Source organism: Eucyclogobius newberryi, unplaced genomic scaffold, assembly GCF_026437365.1.
Source record: "Eucyclogobius newberryi isolate DKJ021-1_F unplaced genomic scaffold, fEucNew1.0.hap1 SCAF_5, whole genome shotgun sequence".
Lineage (NCBI taxonomy): Eukaryota > Metazoa > Chordata > Actinopteri > Gobiiformes > Gobiidae > Eucyclogobius > Eucyclogobius newberryi.
In genome coordinates this window covers 16,154,478-16,178,341 of record NW_027316167.1, presented here as the reverse complement: position 1 = coordinate 16,178,341, position 23,864 = coordinate 16,154,478, and the positions used below count along the sequence as shown (strand labels likewise).

At 39.5% G+C, this 23,864-nt stretch overlaps 1 protein-coding gene across 1 annotated transcript in view; it reads right to left on the bottom strand.

Annotated features, from left to right (window-relative positions):
* The window catches only part of gpc5a (glypican 5a), a 121,850-nt gene that overhangs the window by 75,101 nt on the left and 22,885 nt on the right, over window positions 1-23,864 (bottom strand). The window contains exons 3-6 of the mRNA XM_072464621.1: window positions 4,525-4,985; window positions 3,243-3,476; window positions 1,925-2,058; window positions 1,480-1,605 (exon numbers count right to left, since the gene is read on the bottom strand). Coding sequence (XP_072320722.1) covers window positions 1,480-1,605; window positions 1,925-2,058; window positions 3,243-3,476; window positions 4,525-4,985 — 955 coding nt within the window. The remainder of the gene's footprint in view (window positions 1-1,479; window positions 1,606-1,924; window positions 2,059-3,242; window positions 3,477-4,524; window positions 4,986-23,864) is intronic.

Here is a 23,864-nt window from a genome sequence, read left to right as displayed (position 1 = left end):
GTGAGCCGTTCACTTTAACCTCCGTGAGCCGTTCACTTTAACCTCCGTGAGCCGTGTTCACTTTAGCCTCCGTGAGCCATGTTCACTTTAGCCTCCGTGAGCCGTTCACTTTAACCTCCGTGAGCCGTTCACTTTAACCTCCGTGAGCCGTGTTCACTTTAACCTCCGTGAGCCGTGTTCACTTTAGCCTCCGTGAGCCGTTCACTTTAACCTCCGTGAGACGTTCACTTTAACCTCCGTGAGCCGTGTTCACTTTAGCCTCCGTGAGCCGTTCACTTTAGCCTCCGTGAGCCGTGTTCACTTTAGCCTCCGTGAGCCGTTCACTTTAGCCTCCGTGAGCCGTTCACTTTAGCCTCCGTGAGCCGTTTACTTTAACCTCCGTGAGCCGTTCACTTTAACCTCCGTGAGCCGTGTTCACTTTAGCCTCCGTGAGCCATGTTCACTTTAGCCTCCGTGAGCCGTTCACTTTAACCTCCGTGAGCCGTTCACTTTAACCTCCGTGAGCCGTGTTCACTTTAGCCTCCGTGAGCCATTCACTTTAACCTCCGTGAGACGTTCACTTTAACCTCCGTGAGCCGTTCACTTTAACCTCCGTGAGCCGTTCACTTTAACCTCCGTGAGCCGTTCACTTTAACCTCCGTGAGCCGTTCACTTTAGCCTCCGTGAGCCGTTCACTTTAACCTCCGTGAGCCGTTCACTTTAACCTCCGTGAGCCGTTCACTTTAGCCTCCGTGAGCCGTTCACTTTAACCTCCGTGAGCCGTTCACTTTAACCTCCGTGAGCCGTTCACTTTAACCTCCGTGAGCCGTTCACTTTAACCTCCGTGAGCCGTTCACTTTAACCTCCGTGAGCCGTTCACTTTAACCTCCGTGAGCCGTTCACTTTAACCTCCGTGAGCCGTTCACTTTAACCTCCGTGAGCCGTTCACTTTAGCCTCCGTGAGCCGTTCACTTTAACCTCCGTGAGCCGTTCACTTTAACCTCCGTGAGCCGTGTTCACTTTAGCCTCCGTGAGCCGTTCACTTTAACCTCCGTGAGCCGTTCACTTTAACCTCCGTGCCAATACTTCCATGGAAACAATACAGAGCACCGCGATCATGAAACAGAAAGTCCGTGATGACAGGGCGATGACACAGAGGCTAAAGTGAACGGCACACGGAGCTAATGCTGCAAAATGCAGTTACAGAAACACCAGAATCACTGGTCTCAACATAAAGTTTTACAAATAAGTTTCTTATTTTAAGGCTACAGTATCAGTTTACAAGCAGTCTGGTGACAAGTCCTTTATATATATGCTTTGAATACAAACAGAACAGTTTGCACTGGTGAAGTGAGATGTTTTAGGGACATACTTATGTGAAATCAAGAATAAAATGTGTTATTTGTTTATTACTATAATGTCTATTTAAAAATGATTTAAATATGTTTTTTATATAATTTATGAATATACAATGAATAATTGTATGAATTATTGACAAACCTGTGAACAACGCTGGTGCCGTTCCAGCAGGGCGTCCCATCACTTCGAGACAGATCGCTCACGCACAACTGATCCGCCAGGCCACCGTAGTACGTTCGGTAGAAACGCAGGCCGCTCAGAAAATCTCTGAAAAAGAAGACGATTTAAAAAGTTGCAGGCAGGATAGTAAAGATAATCATAGATTTTTATTCTATTATAAATAAAACAATCAAGTTTTTTTCTATACTTATTGAAAGTGCCTCAAAATAAACTACAACGTATTTGAAGATAGCAACATCTAATTCTTATGTTTCACTGAATTAGCATTTTGAGAATAATTTACCGTACACAAAACTTTCACAACTTTTTGCTAGGAAAAAAAAAGTTGCACATTGATTTCTGTTTAAATATCACCCCAAGCACCTTTTGTGTCTCACCCTTAACTGGTAAGAAACAAATTACTCACTTCCTCCTTTGGGCGAGAGAGTCAGCCGTCAGTCGAGGTGCAGCTTTGAGGGGCAGTGGGTCTTTAACCGCGCTGAGCTGAATGCTAACAGACTGAGATGGCCTTCTGTTCGGTAAACCACACAGTTTGTGAGCCTGTTGACCAGACACAAGACAAGAATAAGTCTAATCTCTGAAATGGACATCTAATATTCCTGTTGCTGGTTATAAACACAATGACAGATTAAGACGTTGTAAATTCTTGTTGTGTGGCACGTTAAAGTTATTGAACACCATTTAACAAATTATTACAGAGAACTGGCACAACTGCTGTGACAGTCTGGGCCAGAGTTGCACAACACTACTGTAACTAAACACTGTTTTAATAACTACTGATAGATTAGATTTTTGTCAGAGATAACATACAAAATGGTTTACCAACATTGCTTTGCAAAATTGCCCAACCAGAATTATACTAGACTATTATCAACAAGGTCTGAACCAGGACTCAGAATCCAACAAGATTAAACCCAAGACCAAACCAGGTCTAATCTAGTGCATACCCAGATTTAAACCACCATCACATATATTTGAAAGATGGGCCGTGGGCCGGATTAAATCGCTTGGAGGGCCTGAGTTGGTATGTTGAATAGCCCTGTTCTAATCCAATTGTGTCTTTCTGTTCAAATCCAATTGTACCTTTAACATGTTAGCCCTTTGTGTAGGCTTTGGTCACTATCTAAATTCTGTTATACCTGACTGTTTCTTGGATAAGAGTAGATTTTTATGTGTGTTGTAAAGGGCTCTATACATAAAGGTTGATTGATAAAAGTGAAAGATTTGAGAACCACATCAGACCCCTGTCACCAGTGGAAAGGAAGTGCCAGTTTGCAGTAACACGAGACCACCACTAGATGGGGATGTGGCTTTAAAATTGGTGGAAAGCTTAAAGTGAAGCCACATTATAACGTTGTAAATCACACACAGCTTTTATGACTCTTTTATGTGGTTGTTTGTGAAAAAGCACATTTAGCTTTAGAGAGTCACAAAGCTGAGTCACAGGGCTGCCAAGAAATTTATAGCAATGTATTTTATTGAAAATTTGGCTGATACAAAACAAAAATATTGTGAGTGTTTTTTCATTTTACAAGAATGCAATTTATGTCAAATACGGCGTAAATCAGTGCAGTCATAGATCATGATAAAAAATGAAAATTTATATTTTCTTTTTGTCACAGGCAGTGTGAGTATTTGGTAATATGGACAACATTTGTTTTAAGCACTTTCAAAAAAACTTGAATTGTAATTTGATACATTTATGTCACAAACTCTCTCCTGACCTGAGTTGTGATGCGCTGTCTGTTCCTCTGAGCATTGCCCACGGCGTCGTGCAGCAGCGTGTGAACTCCCAGCAGCACTTGCTCCAGGTCCTGAGGGCCCTGCATCCGAGAGGACAGACCCTCCAGCGAGCGCACAAACTCTCTCCAGTGAACGTCGATCTCTGCCAGACTGGCCAGACAGCCCCGCATCACATTCAGACAGTAGCCCATGCACGGCTTGGACTCCGTCAGGCCCTGCGGACATTGTAAACAGAAAATATCATTATTGTTGGTTGCTAAAGAAACGGTCTTCTGTTATTGTACAGCAGGGATGGGTGATAGAACTGAATATGTTGTGGCCTATTGCCCCCTCTACTGTAAAGTGTCCCTAACTGCTTGATAAAAAAAAAAAAAATCATGGAAAAGTATAAGGTGGTCATACAAATTTGAAGAAAATGTTGCCATATTTAGATTTTAGATATATAGAGATATAGACTTAACATAATTCTACTATATTTTCTTTTAGGTAAGATCTTTATGTTGCTGATTATTTTGTTAATAAATAATACAAGGGCCTTTCAAATCTTACAGCTCAACCATTGACTTTAAAGGTGCCCTATGCACTTTTTATGTGGGAGTTTTGACCTGCTTGACTCTATGGAGGTGCTATTACTTTTACTGAAATGCTCCACAGTGTGACATGTTCTATGTGTCTATCTCTATTCAGACAAGCAGGAGACGCCACCAGGCTAAGTCACAGCTCAGGGGTCTCATGTATAAAGCGTGCGCACGTTTAAAAATGTTACGCACTTGACTTTCTACATAAAGTCTGTGTCTATAAAAAGACAATTTGCAATCCGATTGTAAAACACTGAACTTTGCATGTGTCGGCTTTCAGAGGATGATTTGAACTCAAAGAAGAGAGATTCTCATTTAAGTCAGCAAGTTTGAGAGAGAATGTGTTCTGTCAGAATGCCATGTAAAGTTTTATAAAATGAGACCCCAGATCTATGGAGAGGCGACCACACTCGCTAAGAATTCATGTTTTTCTAGGCCTCTTTTTAAGCAGTATCACCAGTAGTTAGACACGTGCCTATAATTTGAATGCCATACTGTGGAATCTATTAGGCAAAGCAACAACACCTCCAAGCACCAGAAATGTTAGTGTCAGACTTTAAAGGTGCACTAACAAAGGTAGAGCTGTAAGAGTTGAATTAAAAGATCAAATGTATAATTCATGACAAAATAACAACTAAATATTCTTCACTATGACCCTATATAATGAACCTTTGTGCCTGCAGACCTGACAGTGTGGGCAGTAGTGCATCTTGAGCAGGGCCCGTCTGCACTCGCGGCTCAGCTGGAGGTGGTCCGTGGTGTTGATGACCTCGATTCCCAGGTGCAGGGCCTGGAGCAGCAGTTTCCCCGACATCCCCGAGCGCGAGATCTGGTCCGTCAGAATGTTAGGGGCCTGTCCGAACGGCCTGACGTCCCTCCTCGCTCCTCTCAAACACTCGGCGTACGCTGGGGAGACTTCACCGAGGCCAGGGTTGATCAGATGAGTGTAGAAAAACGGAAACAGAGAGTCAAAGAAGCGCCGCACTAAGTCGTCTACGTTCAGTTCCGATCCCAGCAAGAAAAGGCTGATGTCGGTGAAGAACTCCTGGACGGGTTCCATGGTGTGGTCCGCCATGTTCCGATAGGACTCCTTCAGGACTGAGATGGTGTGGTTTTCAGCCTGCTTCATGAGCTGCTCGAAGATCTCTGTGGAAAGAGAGACAATGCGATGACGTGTGTTGGGGTGAAACAATAACTGCTTTTCAGACTAAAGAATATCAGGATCAATGTTTAGTCCACACAGCGATTACACCATATTTTAAAAAAGTGTTTCTCAAATTGCGTGTTAGAGAAATAGCCTTTGTGCCCTCTGCCAGTCAAACAGTGTCAGCTCTTTTTATCTCGGCCTACGTCCTCGGAGGTTCATTACTGCCTACAACGGAAGCATAGCCAGGCTGGACTGGACTAGACCAGAATGCACGTACTATCACACTGTCTTCAGGTTCATGTCTCCAGGTCCCGTACTAATGGTAAATAAACTTCTCCTGCGATAGAACTCCAGCCTCATGCCTCAACTCTCAGCTACAGCAGTATGTGCACCTCCTTCTGGTGGTAAGTAGGTATTTCTGCAGTTCTAGTCTTTGATTCATTTTGAGTAAATTGTATCAATATTTATGTCCTCCATTGACTTAGATTTAGCCTTAGTCCTCTTTTAGACCTTATTTAGCCCTGTTTTAGTCCTAGAATGGTCATTTTATAGACCAGGTTTAGATCTGGTGGTCCCCGGAAGTCCAAATATCTTCTTAGGTGAGACTTGCCGTTAATAGTTTGACAACTGTTTAAAACCATGTAGTTCAGTTAGCATTTGTATGTGTTTAAATGTGCACTATGAAACTTTCTAGGGAAAGTCTGTCTCCTACTGGTTTGCATTGCTTCTTTCAATCAATCTTGCATTTATTCAATACATACATGTATTCTTTAAGTGAGTGGGCTTGCCTCTCCACAGATCTGATCTGTAACTTGGCCAATGCAAACATTGATTGAATCATTTAACTAATATGTTCAACTTCGTAATCTAGTTTTTAAAAGTAGATTTATTAAAACAATCACTCGGAAATTGTTTTTCAAACTTTATTAGCTTCTCTGATTAGCTTCTCGGTTTAGCTGGACCGTGGCCGTCCTGGTCGTCCTGGCAAATGCAGTAAATAATGAAAGGAACTAGTAAGAAGCCGTTCGTTTATTTGTTTTTCAATTAATCTTTTAAAAATTGGTTCTGATAGAGCATTCAAATAATTTGTTTAAACTATTATCATAAAGCATTTGTTAATTTATTTATTAAATAATATTTTAAATATTATTTTAATAAAAGCTTTAACATGGCACTCAGTGTTCTCCATGATCTCCTGTGAATGTGTTAAAAGATCAGCAGATGTATGCTGTCTATAAAGAGCCGTGATAATTAATGTGGAGTGTCAACAGACAGAGCTAATGAGTCAGTGTCTTGCAAATAATACATGCAAATGAATGTTTTGACACCACACATGTTTGTCATTAACATGTCTTAAATCTGAATAAATGGTTATCTATCTATAGCTAATACACACAGCAAAACAATACTGAACAAACTGCCAAACACAAGCTATATATCGACTTATGCTAGTTCCACTATTGAGTCCTTTGACCATTCTGAGGGTAAAGATCACAAAAGATGAGATGTTGTGACCCAGAAATTCAACTATTACAGTTTAAGCCTGTACAACTGCAAATTGTTTACTAGTTCAATATATCTCACATACACTATCAAGGACTAAATTTGAACTGAATTTTGCGATTACGATTTAAAAGGATTCAAAGTGCACATTGTAAACAACTCCAGGAAGATTCAAATTTGAGAGAAGCCTGAAATATGAACTATGAAAAATGAATCCCATAAATTTCAGCACTTGTTTGTAAAGGTCTAAATTACAGGTACAGCATATGTTGTTCTTTGCAGAGGACATTAGCTAAATAGCTGCAGCGTTTGAAATTTGATTATCACACCAATTTAAATTGCAATTTTGATTCAATTGCAATTTATTGTTGGATTCATATTAATTTATAAACAGTCATTCTCATTCTCTAAAAGGGACATTACTCCGTTGTATGTACATATATATATATATATATATATATATATATATATATATATATATATATATATATATATATATATATATATATTATAAAAAACTGCCAAAGAGAGTCTAAAAGCAATTTGTTTTCTGATCCAAACTTGAGCAGACAAAGAAAAATGGCTGACCAAGAAGTACAATATATCAAAGTGTGAGCGCTATAGTTCCTGTACTTTATTAAAAGGGAGCGTTTCTACACCACAGCAGTATTGTCTGAGAGCACAGAGCAAAGGGGCTCTTATGAAACTGCAGTGCTGATGTCAGGAGACTGTAAGTGGATGAAGCAACGAGGGAGGAGGACCTGACAGCAAAGAGACAGGGGTTAAGAGGCAGGTATTAAAGACCTAAAGACTTCAGAGACACACCAAATGGAAATTTCCCAAATGAAATTCACAGTGTACTCACATTCATATTCATGGATGCTGTATATGCATTAAACAAAGTGTGAATTGTATGTTTGCAAAAGAAAATGATTTCTCAAAGACGGTTAGGGTGAAAACGTCGCTGCTGAAGGATGACAGCACCAACAGATGATCGTGGATTTATGGATTGTCATCACTAACTATTCAAGATACATTGTAGTAGATAAGATTATATTAGAAAAGAATTAGGTTACCTAAAAGAGAAAACGGAATATTCTACATAAAGCATGTTTGCATTTCCAATACAGCTCGAGAATATGTAGTAACTAGTAATACCACAACATATCCAGTTAGGACTAAACAAATTGAAATGTTAGGATGTTAACTACTTGCATTAACATTAATTTAAGAATGAATAACAGTTAACAGTTTTTTATTTTATCTTTTATAAAGATTGGGATATTGATTTTCTATGGATGTTGTTGACAGCTACAAACAAAGAGCTCATTTCCCCCAAAACATTCAATTTATGTTTAGTCCTGATCTCACTGTTCAATAACAATACATCAATATATCCACCCATAATAATAAATGTATATATATGTAATGAACATAAAAGATACGATAAGCCGCATGCATCTTTCCATTGATTATTACTATTACAAAAATGTAATGATTGGTGATTAAGCATGTTTTCACTGATTTAAGAAAAAGAAACAGATTTAATGGACTATCAGACAAAAGTAGCCTTTGAGTCACAAGGACACAATTCCAATCAGTTGACCTAATTAGTGCAATAACTGTTTAACACAATGACCTAAGGAAACCACTTTACTAAGAACGGTTCAAAAACATGATCCCAAAAGAAATCCTTCAGTTGTAATCATCGCCGCCGCTGTGCTTTGGTCTGTCTGAGCCTGAGCTGAGCCGGGGCCACACTGACATCATGTGCTGGTCATGAGTATGGGGCCAAGCCTGGGTGAGTCCTGGAGCCGCCTTTAGGGGCCGAGTAACTGGAGGCAAGAAGCCGAGAGACCAGGCTAATGGACGGTCAAGAGCAGCACAACAAACAACAATGTGGAGGGTTAAACCAGGTCCGGCCTGTCCACAAGTCAACAAAGAATGCACAGATAAACCGTACGGCAGCAGACGCGTGCCACGGATACAAACAATTACTTGTGACATGGTCTGGGGCAATTTTGGAGGAAATGATTGTATTGTTGGTTGCTGTAGCGTTTAGATTTGCGATTTATGCTTCATGTCAGCATTTAGTTCTCTGGAGGAGAAGATATAAGGTGCTAAACTGATACCAAAATACCAGGCATTTTAGAACATGTTTGCAGAGGTCTAGACTAAAGGTTTAGCTGCTGTTGTTTTTGGGTTTGGGTTTTTTGTTTTGTTTTTCTCAAAAAGAGGGGACAGTTTGTTGTTTGCTGAGAATATTCTACTACTAAAATAACTGCATCCTTTGCTATTGTTGGGCTTCAGATTACATCACAATCTTCTGTAGGCCAATAATATTTAATGCAGCCTGGGGGGAACTAAAATGTATACAGTATTGTTAAAAGACTGATTTGTGTTGTAATACAGAAAGTTCTTGGGTCTTGTCACCAATAAATATGATTGGGCCTTTGAGAATTTACTTTACTTTTTATATATATTTCAGGGAAAATACAACGTTGTCAATAGGGAGACGTGGCTCAATATGTTGTGTTCACGGCATCGCAACGTTCCAACAGCCAATAATAAGATAAGATAAGATATTCCTTTATTGTCCCACATGGGGAAATTTCATTGGTGCAACGCAGGTAGATACAGAGGTAGATACAGAAGAACAGATCACTTATAGGAAGTCTGAAAAACACTTTCAGTAGAAGATCTCCTATAAATAAATAAAAACTCCCATAGACAAATAAATAAATAAATACCATTGCACATGAATTTCACAGTAATTGCACATGAATTTCACAGTAATTGCACATACGACAGAATTGCACATCAGTATTAGGTTAGGTCAGTATTGCGACGGGATAACGTGGCGATCTCCGGGTAAGACGACTGTTCTCCGCAGTTTCATGAGTTCCTCCTTTGTGTAAACGCGGTACGGCGCCGGCCGGGGGGCGGGGCCGGAGCCGGGGGGCGGGGCCGGAGCCGGGGGACTCAGAGCCAAGACACATCGCCACGACACGACGAAAACACTCAATCCAGCCGAATAAAGTCAAAACAAGTTAATTTAAAGCGATTCCAGTGCGTGTTCCGATCGTTCGTGAAGTTCCTCTTTCATATAAACGTGTATATAAACGTGTATATAAACGTGTATATAAACGTGTACCGACGACACGCCGTACTTTAGCGCGGCTGGAGGGCGCGGGGGGGCTGGTGGGCTCGCTCGGAGCTAGCTCACGTCACAACAACACAACGAACGCAACGAAAAACGCTCAAATCCAGCCGAAAAAAGTCAAAAACAGTTGAATTAAAAAACTATTCCAGCGCGTGTCCCTATCGTACAGTAAAATAGAAAAAATATACTAACTATATTTACAAAATATAGGAGATAAAGCACAATAAGTGTGAGAAAGAAGAGAGAGCGTTTACACCGGGCTGCCAGCTGTACCAGCGCCTTATGTTTAATACAGATGGAGGGCAGCTAGAATGTTGTTAATGTGCAGATTTTTGTTGATGAGTTCTCTGGTCTAGTCACGAAGAGGAATCATTTGTGAATTTGCCTTTGAGATATTTCATGGCCAAGTCCAATGCAATATATAGGAAAAAGTGTCTCTTGCCCCCCATTTGAGCTTATGACATCATCAAATGAGTGAATATTAAAATTGCTATTTAAATTTGACATTGTAAAACAGGGGAAATGCCCATCTCAATAAATAGGTTAATCTGGTTCAGGTTCAGCTAACTTTATTCATACTCAAAGGCAGAATTGTTCACCTGTACAGTAATATCTTCTCAGTTCTAGTTTCACTTACTCTTCTCTAAAAACTAAAGGTGCAGCGCCATCCACAACATGTACCGAGTTTGATCCTGGTCCGCTGTTATCAAACCCAGACGTGGGAAGTTTAACACAATCTGAGAGACAACGATGTTAAATTTTGTGGAGGAGGACGGCAAAAGCTGCACCTCCTACGCTGCGAGCCGCCTGGTCACAGACAAAACACGAGCAGAAAACATGGCAGAGAGTGGCAGCTGTGAGTGTGGGCAGAGCGTCTGAGTGTGAAGGCGTTCAGAAGTACGGAGCAATACAAGTGTTAGACATGACTGCAGCTCTCCATTCAGGTTATGGAAGTCACACAAGGATTATAGGGCAGTGACCACATTAAACTGTGCTGAGTTATTGGGAATCCATCAAATAAAATACGGCACTGTGTAGAAATAAACTCCTCTTATTCTAAAATTGTAGTACTGTTTTATCTAATGTAGTAGTAGACTAAAGTATAAGCTGGGTTTGTGTATGAGTGTAGTTTGTCTTCTAGAAAACAGACATCGACTGGCGAGAGAATGGTGAAAATGTACTCACAATAAACAAAATATGAAATTAAGGTACTCTACATTTTTGAAACATCGTGGTTCACAAGATTATAAAACCCAGAACTCTAAGAAATCTTTGACAATAATTTAATCAATGAATTAGTGGCTGTATTGGCTGGTTGTATTATTATAAATATAAAGCATTAACTGTTTTCATCTTTAATTAGTCATTGTTTTAATTAGTAGAGTAGTATTTACAGTATTTACTCCAAAAATGTTAACTTGCCAACATAGTCTCGTGTAAACTTGTGCAAAACATTGGATTTGCAGTTTTAATATCATTGATACACATTTGTTGCTCGCTGAACGTGTTTTTGAATATACATGTTGTAGAGATGGGCAATATATTGACATTTTGTTAATAAGGATCTTGTTTAAAAGATATGTAACTTTTCAGCATCGAGTATATCGTTTATAGTGAAAAATGCTACAAAAAGAGCTGATTAAAAATGAAAAAAGACATATATATATATATATATATATATATATATATATATATATATATATATATATATATATATATATATATATATATATATATATAAAGATATTTCTGCACTTTTGTGATATTTTTCTACAAGCATTTCACATTTTTTTTCTGAGAATCAAACTTCAACTAATATGTTTAAATACATTGACATGATATCATCTAAATATTGTTATCTGCATAGGCCAAATATAAAGTTCAGAGGCAATCATCAGAGCTTGTGCTGCTGTTAGTCTGCTGTGTCAGTGAAATGTTCCTCAGATGCAGGTGTCCATGCTGTGATAATGATGTTCACCAAAAGTGTAACACGGTAGATCTCAGTCAGAGGCCTGGACCTGCAGCAGCCTCCTGGGCCAGCCTCTGGATACAGCAGGGAATTACACAGAATTATTTAACACCACACTGCCACGAGGCCTACAATGTTTGAAAGATGTTAAAATTCGTTTTAAAGGTGGAAGGATATATGCGTCTTAATTTTGTTCACAAGGCTGACAGATTACAAACTCTCATACTGACTTTGTGAAGGTGGATTATGAATGGACAGCCCCTAAAGCAAGAAGAGATCACAGCGAAGTATGAACTTTCAGATGAAGCAGATGATTTAAGTTACATTCAAATAAAGAGTACATCAACTGTAAAAAACCAAAATAGCTGGTACATACAAATTGGTTCTTAACATGTGAAGTATGCCTTTGTAAAACAGCTGCAGTACATCCAGAACGCTGCTGCTCAGGTCCTGACTAGAACCAGGAAGTACCATCACATTAGTCCTGACTAGAACCAGGAAGTATGATCACATTAGTCCTGTTCTCAGGTCTCTGCACTGGCTCCCTGTGGCTCAGAGAATAGACTTTAAAGCAGCTCTGCTTGTGTACAAGTCTCTCCATGGCCTAGCACCAAAGTACATCTTGAATATGTTAGTGCCATAGTGAACCATCTCGGACTCTGAGGACCTCAGGGACCGGCCTCCTGCTGGTGCCAGAGTCAGGACTAAACATGGACCAGCCTCCTGCTGGTGCCAGAGTCAGGACTAAACATGGACCGGCCTCCTGCTGGTGCCAGAGTCAGGACTAAACATGGACCGGCCTCCTGCTGGTGCCCAGAGTCAGGACTAAACATGGACCGGCCTCTTGCTGGTGCCTCAGAGTCAGGACTAAACATGGACCAGCCTCCTGCTGGTGCTCAGAGTCAGGACTAAACATGGATCGGCCTCCTGCTGGTGCTCAGAGTCAGGACTAAACATGGACCGGCCTCCTGCTGGTGCCAGAATCAGGGCTAAACATGGACCGGCCTCCTGCTGGTGCCAGAGTCAGGACTAAACATGAACCAGCCTCCTGCTGGTGCCTCAGAGTCAGGACTAAACATGGACCAGCCTCCTGCTGGTGCCAGAGTCAGGACTAAACATGGACCGGCCTCCTGCTGGTGCCAGAGTCAGGACTAAACATGGACCAGCCTCCTGCTGGTGCCTCAGAGTCAGGACTAAACATGGACCGGCCTCCTGCTGGTGCCTCAGAGTCAGGACTAAACATGGACCGGCCTCCTGCTGGTGCCTCAGAGTCAGGACTAAACATGGACCGGCCTCTTGCTGGTGCCTCAGAGTCAGGACTAAACATGAACCAGCCTCCTGCTGGTGCCAGAGTCAGGACTAAACATGGACCGGCCTCCTGCTGGTGCCAGATTCAAGACTAAACATGGACGGGCCTCCTGCTGGTACCAGAGTCAGGACTAAACATGGACCGGCCTCCTGCTGGTGCCAGAGTCAGGACTAAACATGGACCGGCCTCCTGCTGGTGCCAGAGTCAAGACTAAACATGGACGGGCCTCCTGCTGGTACCAGAGTCAGGACTAAACATGGACCGGCCTCCTGCTGGTACCAGAGTCAGGACTAAACATTGGGAATCTGCGTTTCAGTTTCATGCAGCTAATATCTGCAACAGTCTTCCTAAATATGTGAGACAGACTGACAATGTTCAAATCCAAGATAAAAACAGTTTTGTTTAGCAGTGCATATGACTGACAGGATTTTCTCTCTTATGTCTTAAACGGTTTTGTGATTTCTGTCATGTCGCTGTGATTTTAATGCATTATTCCTGATGTGTGAAGCACTTTGAATTGCTTTGTGTGTGAACTGTGCACTACAAAAAAACTCGCCTTGCCTTTGTATTGTAATGTTTTATTGTATGTTATTTAAATGGAAAAATGGGGCAAATAACATAAGATTGCTCTTCTTTCTTCTCCTTTTAATTCATTTTTCAAAAAATAAAGTAATAGAAAACACTGGAAATGCCATTGAACTCCACAGAAACCATAGACTGTTTGTGTTAATGAGGATGTGTGCACTGGTTCAATCAGCTCCCAGCAGAGCCACAGCCAGGGCCACAGTTAATGAGGTGAAGAGCTCGCAGCAAGAGGGTAAAAGAGTGAGAGTGGACAAGTCAATCTGTCTGCAGACAAACAACAGGGAAATAACAACAGTATTCTAAATGTGAATCTAGAGTAAAGAAAAGCCAAAGTGAAAGATAACATAGCTGATCCTCAGGATTCAGGCGCATTGAGGATAAACAACAAGCCATTATGTTTTCATTATGATTTAAAGTATGTATAACTAAATACAAGTTAAACAGTTAATGTTAGTTTCACAAGATAAGAAACACATGCTCATGCAGCATCCCAAAATGTAGGACTGCCTTTGCGAGACCTGCCTTTTCTTTTGTCTCAATGAGCCAATAGAACATTGAACTTATTTTTATTCTAATATTGCATTACTGTTTTATGTATTGTAGTAGGAGACTAAGGTGTAAGCTGTGTTTCTGTCTGATTGTTGTTTGTCTTCTAAAAAACTGACATCAACTGCTGAAGGACTGGTGAAAATGAACTCTGCCTTTTGTTTTGTCTCAATGAGTCAATAAAACACAATGCTAATAGTGATTATTACTGTACTACTGTACTTATTAATGTATCACTGTTTGTTTGTGCATGATGATGCTGTTTAACAGTTTTATTAGTGCTTGATCTGCGGGTGGGTTTATTTATATTGCTATTAAATAAGATATGTAAGTGAAACATGCATAATCTATGATGATCTCCTTTTTTGTCAACATTGTATTAATTTACACTTCCCCTATACAAATAAAAACATACCATATAAAAACAGAAAGGTACAATAATAAATCTGCCTAAGGCTTACATCTTTTCAGATACCATTTTTAAAACCTTTTTTTCTGTGCCTTTTTAAAACTGATCTCAGTAAACATACATTTCTATCATAACATGATCTGGATACGATGCCATGCTTGATGTGTAGCTCTTTTAACAATATCACCAATTTCAGTGTCCATCTGTTAGTGCACAAATCCTGATAAATTAATTCTGAATAAAACCACCAGTCAGCTCTAATCCTGATATACGGCCAATTACACGTTTACCACAAAGGCCCTTTTAGTTTCAGTTCCCAGCAGCAGTATGTCTAAAAGGCTTTTAAATCTGATCCCATTTTCTTTTCTTTCTCCTATAATTGCTGTGCTTTTCATTTTCTTTAATGTACAATGATCTGGTTAAGTGTGACAGGGGGAGCTTATCCACTGATGAGTTTCTTTGGAGGTCAGGGACTGAAGCGAAAGAACAATGGACGTGCATATTTCAACTGATAACTGAGAAATTTATATTTTTAAGGGTGCTATAGGAGGAGATTGTGAGTTTAACGTGGCTGTGACAAATACGTTACCACTAGAGGGAGACATTTAACATTTTCAGATTGGTATCAAAGAAAATACAGCTCTATTTGACTGGTTCTACAATCTCACATTGATGGTCAATAACACATAGTAAAATTCACAACTCGGTGAGTAAATCCCCATATGGTTACTTTACAGATTATCAAATTGTGAAATCCAGACCCTAATTTTGTAATTGTTGCAAGTATTTAGGCCTGAAACATTTTGAAGCGCAATAGATTGATACAGGAAAAATATAATAATAAACTATAAAACTGACAGCACTTTATGCCATTGAAACAATAAACTTAAAGCCTGAAAATATCCCAAAAATATTTTCTAAGTGTGTCATTTACAACAAATAAAATGCCAAATGAACATGTAAATACTAAAATAATCAGTTATAAAAGTTTAACTCTCTACAGCTCAAATCTTAATGCAATACAATAAACACATGATAAAGGGTGCAGGGTGGCAGAGAGGTTAGCCCTCCCAAGAAGGAGCTCATGGGTTTGATTCCCGGGGCCAGACCAACATCACATGATCGTCTGCATGTTCTCTCCGGGCTCTCTGGCTTCCTCCCACTGTTCCACTGTCCAGGGTGTACCCCGCCTAAGGCCCAAAGTCACTGGGATAGGCTCCAGTCACCCGCGACCCCGAACGGGAACAAGTGGTAGAAAATGCATGTATGAATATATGATAAATAGTGAACTCCAAACGATATTGTTTATTGAATGATAAGTTAATAGACAGGACAACATGCATTGCATTCAAATACTGAGACCACATCATGTGTCATGTGTCACAATCATGTCAAGTGCTTTTATACTAGTCCTGATAAAGCTTAAGATCATTCGGAAACTGTTCAGGGAGGCTAAAATATTGGGCTTTTATGGCATTTTTAGTATCAAATTAGTATCTAGTTCCAAAGCTAGTTTAAGTTTTGAAGAGTATTTCATTTCCGATACTTTTGACAATCCTACTTTGTTTTATCATTTGTAGAGAACCTCTTGTAAAATATTGGAAAAAGTATACACATTCTTGGCCAGCTGAATATAAAATGTAAAACCCAATGGATTTTCTGAACTGAATAGCGTTTGAAAATGCTTCCACTCGAACATTCTGCCCTCTAGAATCACACGTGTGCACATGTTTTTGAAGCTGGAGTCTCAAACACAAACACACACTTGAATAACAGAACCGATAACAGAGCATCCCTAAACCTTTCCACAGCTTTACCCCATCAGCCGCAACAAGTCCTGCTTTGAAGTTTCCCAGGTCTGAAGCTCTGAAATGCCAACAGCTGACCTACGGGTGGCTTGTATTAATGTGATTCATCCTGTGTGAATGAGCGCGACCACAACAGAGACGCCCGGAGACACACGATAGGCTGCTGAAAAGGCCAGCGTGCGTCGGGACGGGGCTGAGTCAGACAAACAGGCAACACAATGCAAGTGAATGAGCTGCAGGGGTGGCACTGGTTACAGTCAACACACGGGCACGTCTTCATGTGGGACACGGACGGATAAAAGAGGCACAGCGGCCTTTGTTTTTCGGGTAGACTTTGAAGGAGAGCTTTGTTTGGGAACGGTTGATGCTGCGGATATCAATTGGGAATGGGGGTTTTCTGGTACCGTGATGCAGAGATATTGAAGTGATGGTACTGGAGAGTGAAAGTTGTTCAGGACATTATAAATTTAGCAAATCAGCATCGCAGTTGTTCAGATTAGGGCTGTGCAACTTGATAATACATGTTGAAATATGGTGACTGAACGCTTCTAAATAGAGAATATAGTCTGTATAGTCCATATTACTACTACGACGATCAAAATACAATGACGATTATTTTTCCACTAGTCACGGTTAGTTGATAATGTGCTATGTGCTACAAATACATTTTAATTGTAAATTCTGTCACTTCAATTTGTCAATGATCAGCTTGGGTATTTTAATTGAGAGGTCTTCAGTGAATCATTAAAGTAGATAATCGTTTGTGGTAAATTGTGCTGATAAAGTCTGTATTGTTTATATTCATTCCCTCTAACTTGTTTTTAATGGAACAAAATAAAACTTTATATTCAGTATGAGGAACAAAAATTGTGGCATACACTTCAAAGATGTATGAAGAATATTGACATGAAATAACAGCACTCTTTCACAAAATGTACTGTTTTACAAGGAACCAAGTTGGTCCAAAGATAAATGAAAAGGGCTCTAACAAACAAATCAATATATGAATCCCGACCAACACAAACAAGGAGACACAATGGAAAAGGTTTATAGTGCATGGTTTTAACGCAGTACATGCAGTTAATGGTTGTTTTGCGATCAGGGGTTTGTGTTCAGCGGTTACAAAAACTGCAAATATGAACGTTTAAAACATCATATGACTCGAATCGAATTAAGCTTTTATGTATTTCAAAATTGTGTACTGTTATTATGTCATGTGTGCAATAAATGTGTTTTTGTAAGATGTGGACCCCAGGCAAATTGGTATTTAACAAGACAAACAAACAGAGATAAATCAGACACATCAGATTGAGATGGTTCGGATGTGCAGAGAAGATGCAGCTGCTGATACTGTGCCTGACATTAGAATATAGTTGAAGAGAGGATTAATGTATTTGTTTTGAGAATCTAATCGTGACTCTACTACTGTATTTAACCCATCCTTCAACATTAGCCTCGGGGGAACATATCAGGAGCAAATGCAGCGCTCCCAGCTGTATCTCCAGATGTTGAGCTAGGTTCATGGTTAGGAGCAATAGCCGGGTGATTGACCTATTATATATGTTTTGTGTTGATGGGGGGACACCGAAGTGCCAGAGGAAACCAATCCAGGCTTAGGGAGAACATGCAAACTGCTTAAAAAGTCCCCACGGTGCCTGGGGACCTTATTGTTGTGAGAAAACGGTAGCCACTCAGCACAGTTTCGCGGCTCGTACCGTAAAAGTACAGGAAAGTGTTTTACTGTGTCCACGTTTGAAGAGAAAGGATCGTTAGCCCTCAGACTCATTCCACCAATAAAAGAGAACTTTCACACCACGGTTGTAAATGCTGTGTAACTGCAACGGGCAAATACACAAATAGACAAGAAAGAATAACAGCTTTGACAACAAATGATTGATTAAGGATGTCATAAACTATAAATTACTTCTGCTTTTTGTAAAATCCTCTAACTTGGACAGCAAACTTCCCTATTCACTTTTAATTCTACATTATGTCAATATTTGGTATGTTAATGGGGACCCTGTTGGACTAGCATAACATTTACACTGTAATAAATAAGGTACAGTACATTTAAACCCACAGACTGACAGCACCTTCAGCTGTACAGCCAAGTAACGCTAAAACACCAACAAACCTCAAGCCTCTTCACAATTTAAACCATGTTAAATAAATCTCTGTAGTGTGTCTGTACCACGATGGCGGCCGTGCGCTGTCTGTCAGAGTTCAGATAAGAGTATTAAACGTTCATGTATTAGCCACTCTGGCACGGCTCGTTTTCACAGCAGACTGTTATTTTAGTGCAGGGGAACACGGAGCTCTCTTATCACATAGGTGCACGGACGCAACGCCAATGTCTCAGGGAAGCGCTCCAGGTCTGAACAGCTGAAGGGTCTAACTGGCTAGAAACAGGAAAATAACAAAGATGACATGACAAAAACGGAAAGAAAACATACATTGCATTGTCTGTGATTTAAATTGGTTTTATTTTAGAACTGGTGGATGAGATACAGGTGGGCATTGGACAGTATTTGCAGCCCAAATATGTTTTGCACTGATAAGGTACAGTCAAAACAATCAAAGCAGGGAAAGTCTCTGCACTGAAAACGTCAGTATCGCGACTGAAAAAGCTGAGCATCTGTGCATTTATTCTTAAATCTTAATACACATCATTGAATACAAAAATAATAACAAGTAGGGCTATTCATGATTATCTAAATTATCATTGAAATCACAATTTAATAATAATTTGCTAAGAATTAAAGAATTAAGAAGAATAAAAATGGGAGAAAAATGAAGAGACTGAACAGATGAAATAAAGGTGACGTAGAGGGCTGTAAGTTTTTTATTTCGTCGATTAATTGGTCGATGATGTCTTAGTCGACCAGCATTTGTATTGGTTGACCAATTATTTAATTTTGATTATAAGGATTTTAATTGGACAACCGAAAGCTTGTCTGAAGACTTAAGGGCCAATCATGAGTTTATTCAACCTTTTGTTATGTAGATATGCCAATTCCTTCTAGTTGTCTGAATAAACATTTGTTTTAACATGAACTCTTGTGCACTTGTGGTCTTTTGAGTGCAGTTTGGCTCAGATACATGGTCAAATCATAAAGTACTGAAAGGTTCTATAGCTTTTGCCAGTTTTGCACCACTGTCCTGTTTAGTTGACTAATACATCGACATGTCTTTGGTCGACCAAGAATGTCTTTGAACAACTACAGCTCTAATGACTATTACACAACATTTTCACACAATTAGAGCATAAATCCTGATTGTAATTCCATAAATTACACAGTCCTAATAACAAGTGTCTCCTTTTATCAGTTAATGTATCGTCTTCTATCCAGGCTTGGGACCAGCACAGTAATCACACTAACTTGTTGTTGATTAAATAAATTATGAATGATTAAATGTGAACATTGCTTAGAAAGTGTTATGTCAGTTTGCTGCAATAGATCACCCACCAAACTCTTGTTGTTGTAAGAAAGCTTTGCACAAACAAATCCGAGGTTAGAGGTGACTTGATGTTCGCACGCTCATGAACTACATAAAAACTGCGATAACTAGGAAGTCTAAACTTGTCCGATCGTATCACGGCATCGCAGTTGTGTCTAGCCACTTGGAGACGGCCCTGGCAGAATAACAAACAGAACAGCCGATCTGACCCGGGCACACTGCAGAGGTTTAAAGAGCCCGCTAATGTTTTCTACCTTTTTCTGAACAAAGGGGGCATTGTGTCCAAGTGAAAACAGTCGGCCGCATAGAGGTGTTACTGTGTGTGCTGAGGAGAGCACGAGCGCGAGCGAGAGTGAGAGGTGAGGTGAGATGTGATTTATGTGAGACAATCCAGACTTAAGAACATAAGACATTTGGCTTGTAGTCGTCTAATCTGGGAGCATATCCTTCATCAACAAACACACCAGCTACATGAAAAGAGTAGCCAAAACTAATATATTCAAGAGTATCGGTACTTGGTATTGGAGTATTGGTATAGGAGTATTTATACTAAAATATGCACAAATAAGTAAACAGGAGAACAATGCACAATTTTTAACCAATCAAAAATCTTACATACATAATAAAGTATACAAGAAACTTCTAAACATTCTAATTTTCAGCATAAAGCTTCTGACCTGATCATATTATCGTCTACTATGTATTGGAAAAAGTAAATGTATTTCGTTTGACATCCTAGGTGGGCAAAATATGATGATGTTGTGAATGTTGTTTTGAAGATTTGAATAGTGAGCGTATTGTTTATAGAAAAAACGTATAAAAAGAAAAGTTGCAAAAGGAGCTAGTCAAACATCTTAAAAGAAAAAAATATAGAGTGATATTTTTTGGGCAATTTCACAATCTTTACATATTTGTCTCACATTTTAACCTCAACTAAAGCAGTTTAACAAGACATAATATGGATTTGTCTGCTAGAGATTATAATCTGATTCTCGTGTATGATTTTCTATGTTTTGGACATTTTAGATTGCAATATTGATCTTCCACATCGTAATAAAAGGAACAAGTCCAAGGATTTGTCAACATCGCCCACCCATATGAACCAGTGACCAATAATATAGTATTTGAAGGTGGCATGCAGCCATAACAGCCGCACTACTTCACCTACAGCTGCATAAACCTGCTTCCCGTCTGTGCTCTGAGTGCTCTTTCCTCCGCGAGGCTTAAAAGTCAATATTTGATGATCTGCTGCAGCTTTCCAGCACTTCAAAGAGCACAAGGCAGCACACAGTACAGACCTTAATAAAGTGCTCAGGAGGAGATGCAAGTGAAGTGAGGGCCAGTGAAGAGGGGCACAAGTGGGTTCTCTAGTGGGATGAACAAGTCAAATACAAGAAAAATATAAAAAGAAATACTCACATGGTTTGTAAAGGATTTGTAAAGGGAATGGACTTTAAAGCTGGGGTATGTGACTTTTCCCCCCTCTATATAAAAGCAGAATAAAATCACTGTTGCTCGCTGTTTGCATCTAATAATTAAGTGTTATAATTTTTTTCAACCCGTAAGAGCCATAAGTAGCACTCTGATGTATTCACTTCGCCGTCTGAAAAAGCTGTTCTAAAGCTGTTCCCACCTCCAAAAATTCCTGCATACAAATATTAACAATGTGCCTACGGGTTTGCAAGATCTAGAAATAGGTATATTTAAATACATACTTGCTCAGATATCCCAGCAATAGTTGGACGTTACTGCATGAAGCACTATAGTGACCATACAATATGTATTAAAGCCAATGAAATGCAGCAAAATATAATACTAACTGTAGCAAAGTAACCAAACAAGAAATAACTCCAGTCATCTTTTTAAGATGATGCAGGGCAGTAGTTCTTAAACTGTGGCACATGAGCTCCTTCAGGTGGGACACAAGCTCCTGAACACTACAGTTTGTTTAATTTTGAGTAATAATTTTCATATTTTGTATATATCTTGTTTAGTAATTGCAGTAATGTTGTAGTCCTGTTTTAGACATGGATTAACCCTAGTTTACACCAAGTATATAGTATAGATTTAGATACCGGTAGGTTGAATGTATGGGTCCTGAATTTATGAATAATCCAGCATGAACTAATGATATATTCATGCACGATTCAACTGAACAATACAGTATTTCCGTAGTAGTAGTAGTACTTTGAAAACCCAGCCAATGACGTCCAACGCTGACTCTTACTGGAGTTACAGCAACCTGGGCTGCAGGGAGAGAGAAATCATGAGTGTGGTAGAATAATAATATCATCATAACATGCTCAGAGCCACTCAAAGGTGGCTGTGTTGGTCTGCGAGAGCCGTGGGGAGCCGTTAGACGCTGGGGCAGGAGCCAACAGGCCTGTCATAAGCCTGGAGGAGACGCCTAATGCACAGCACGCCTCTGATTACACTATTGAGCCGGATAATTACATTAGATCTATACTGCGATCATATGGAACGGCGGGTTCACGGGTCAAAGAGATGTTGACTGGTCCACAAAGAGCCGTTATTATGTTACTCAGGAGCCTCAGGTTGTGATAATGTATGAATGACTGACTGTAAAAACATAAGCTTGTGAGACAAATTGTGAAACGCTTTACTGTCGCTTGGAGATGGTCAGTTATACTTACTGCAAACTAGGCCTTTTATACTGAAAGACTGTACTTCAAACTGTGATCAAATTGCACTTCCAGACAGCATTAAAACATAGTCTTTCATCTTTTTTGGGGTCAGTATAAACAGCCACGTGCCTCTTTTACAGTGGGATGCAGAGATTCTTGGCATATTGATTTTATATTACGTCAGATGCCTTTCCTGGAACACCACCACTCTCTTTTCTGTATTTGTGTTTATGCCAACTATCCATAGCACAAATAAATTTTTGGTAACAGTATGCCATCTTTATTATAGATGCCTCTTCAGAATATCATGTCACTTTAGCTATAATTTAATCTACCACTCACTGCACTGCTCACTTTCTGCACTACATCTGTAAATTTGACTGTACATTTTGGGTACATACTAAGTCTATTTTAATCGTAGTAAATTGAAATTGTTTTTCTTTAATGTATGCCTTATTTGAAATATTTTGCTTTATTATAGTTAATTGTTGAACAGTATGTTGCACTGAATCACCAAACCAAGTTCCTAGCCTGTGAATTTTGTTCTCTGACGATGGAAATAAACTGATTTACTGATTCTGATATAAATATAGGGCAGTATTATTGTCTATACCTCATGATACAGTGCAGTGCGTAACCTGATACAGAGCTTGAAACAATATGTGTCCAGATATGTGGATACCCCTTAAAACGCCCCTGTTAAACGTTTACTAAAATGATGTTTGATTGTGTAGAAAAACTAAATGCATTAGAAGTTCATGTTCACAATGTCTTTACTATCAGAATACAATTGTCCTGTGAATAATGTAAACTTTCAGAAGCAGATTTAGCCTTAATGCAGTAGTCATCAGGTTAATAAGTGTAGAACTTGGCAATTTATTTAAAAAATATATGTTTATGCATTTCTGTGTCAATACGCTTATTGTAAGTTTGTCACGATAAATTGCCGTAACCATATTTATAGTACGGCCCTAACGAAATGCACCTAATAATGATGTAATTTTACAATCCCCGCTTGTCTTTTGAATTGGGGAAAATGACGTGCTGTAATTTGGAGATGTGAGTAAGACATTTATAAAAACGGAATGGTTTGTGAACAGCCTGCATCACATGGCGCTTACAAAGGAGGTATAGTTAAAATGGCTTTAGAGCGCCGTCATGTCCACACTAGGGGCATTGATACAGGCCAGTGTTTGGGTCACCTGTTAAAACAAGGCTGACATGAAGTAGAAGCTGAAGTTGTATCTACATGTATTACTTTCAACAAAACTTAACATTGACTGAGCTTTGGAGTTTAATTCTAAAACGTTACGGTCTATGTATCTTTTTTATTGAAAGCGTGTCTAGTCTGTAACACAAACATGTCGGGCTTGTCTTTCCCCTTCAATAAAGTCTTATTACAGGAGTCAGACGAGGAATGCGTTTATTGAAAAGATGTTTTCTTAGGCTCAACCCGTCCGGCTCCTAACTCATCGTAAGCTT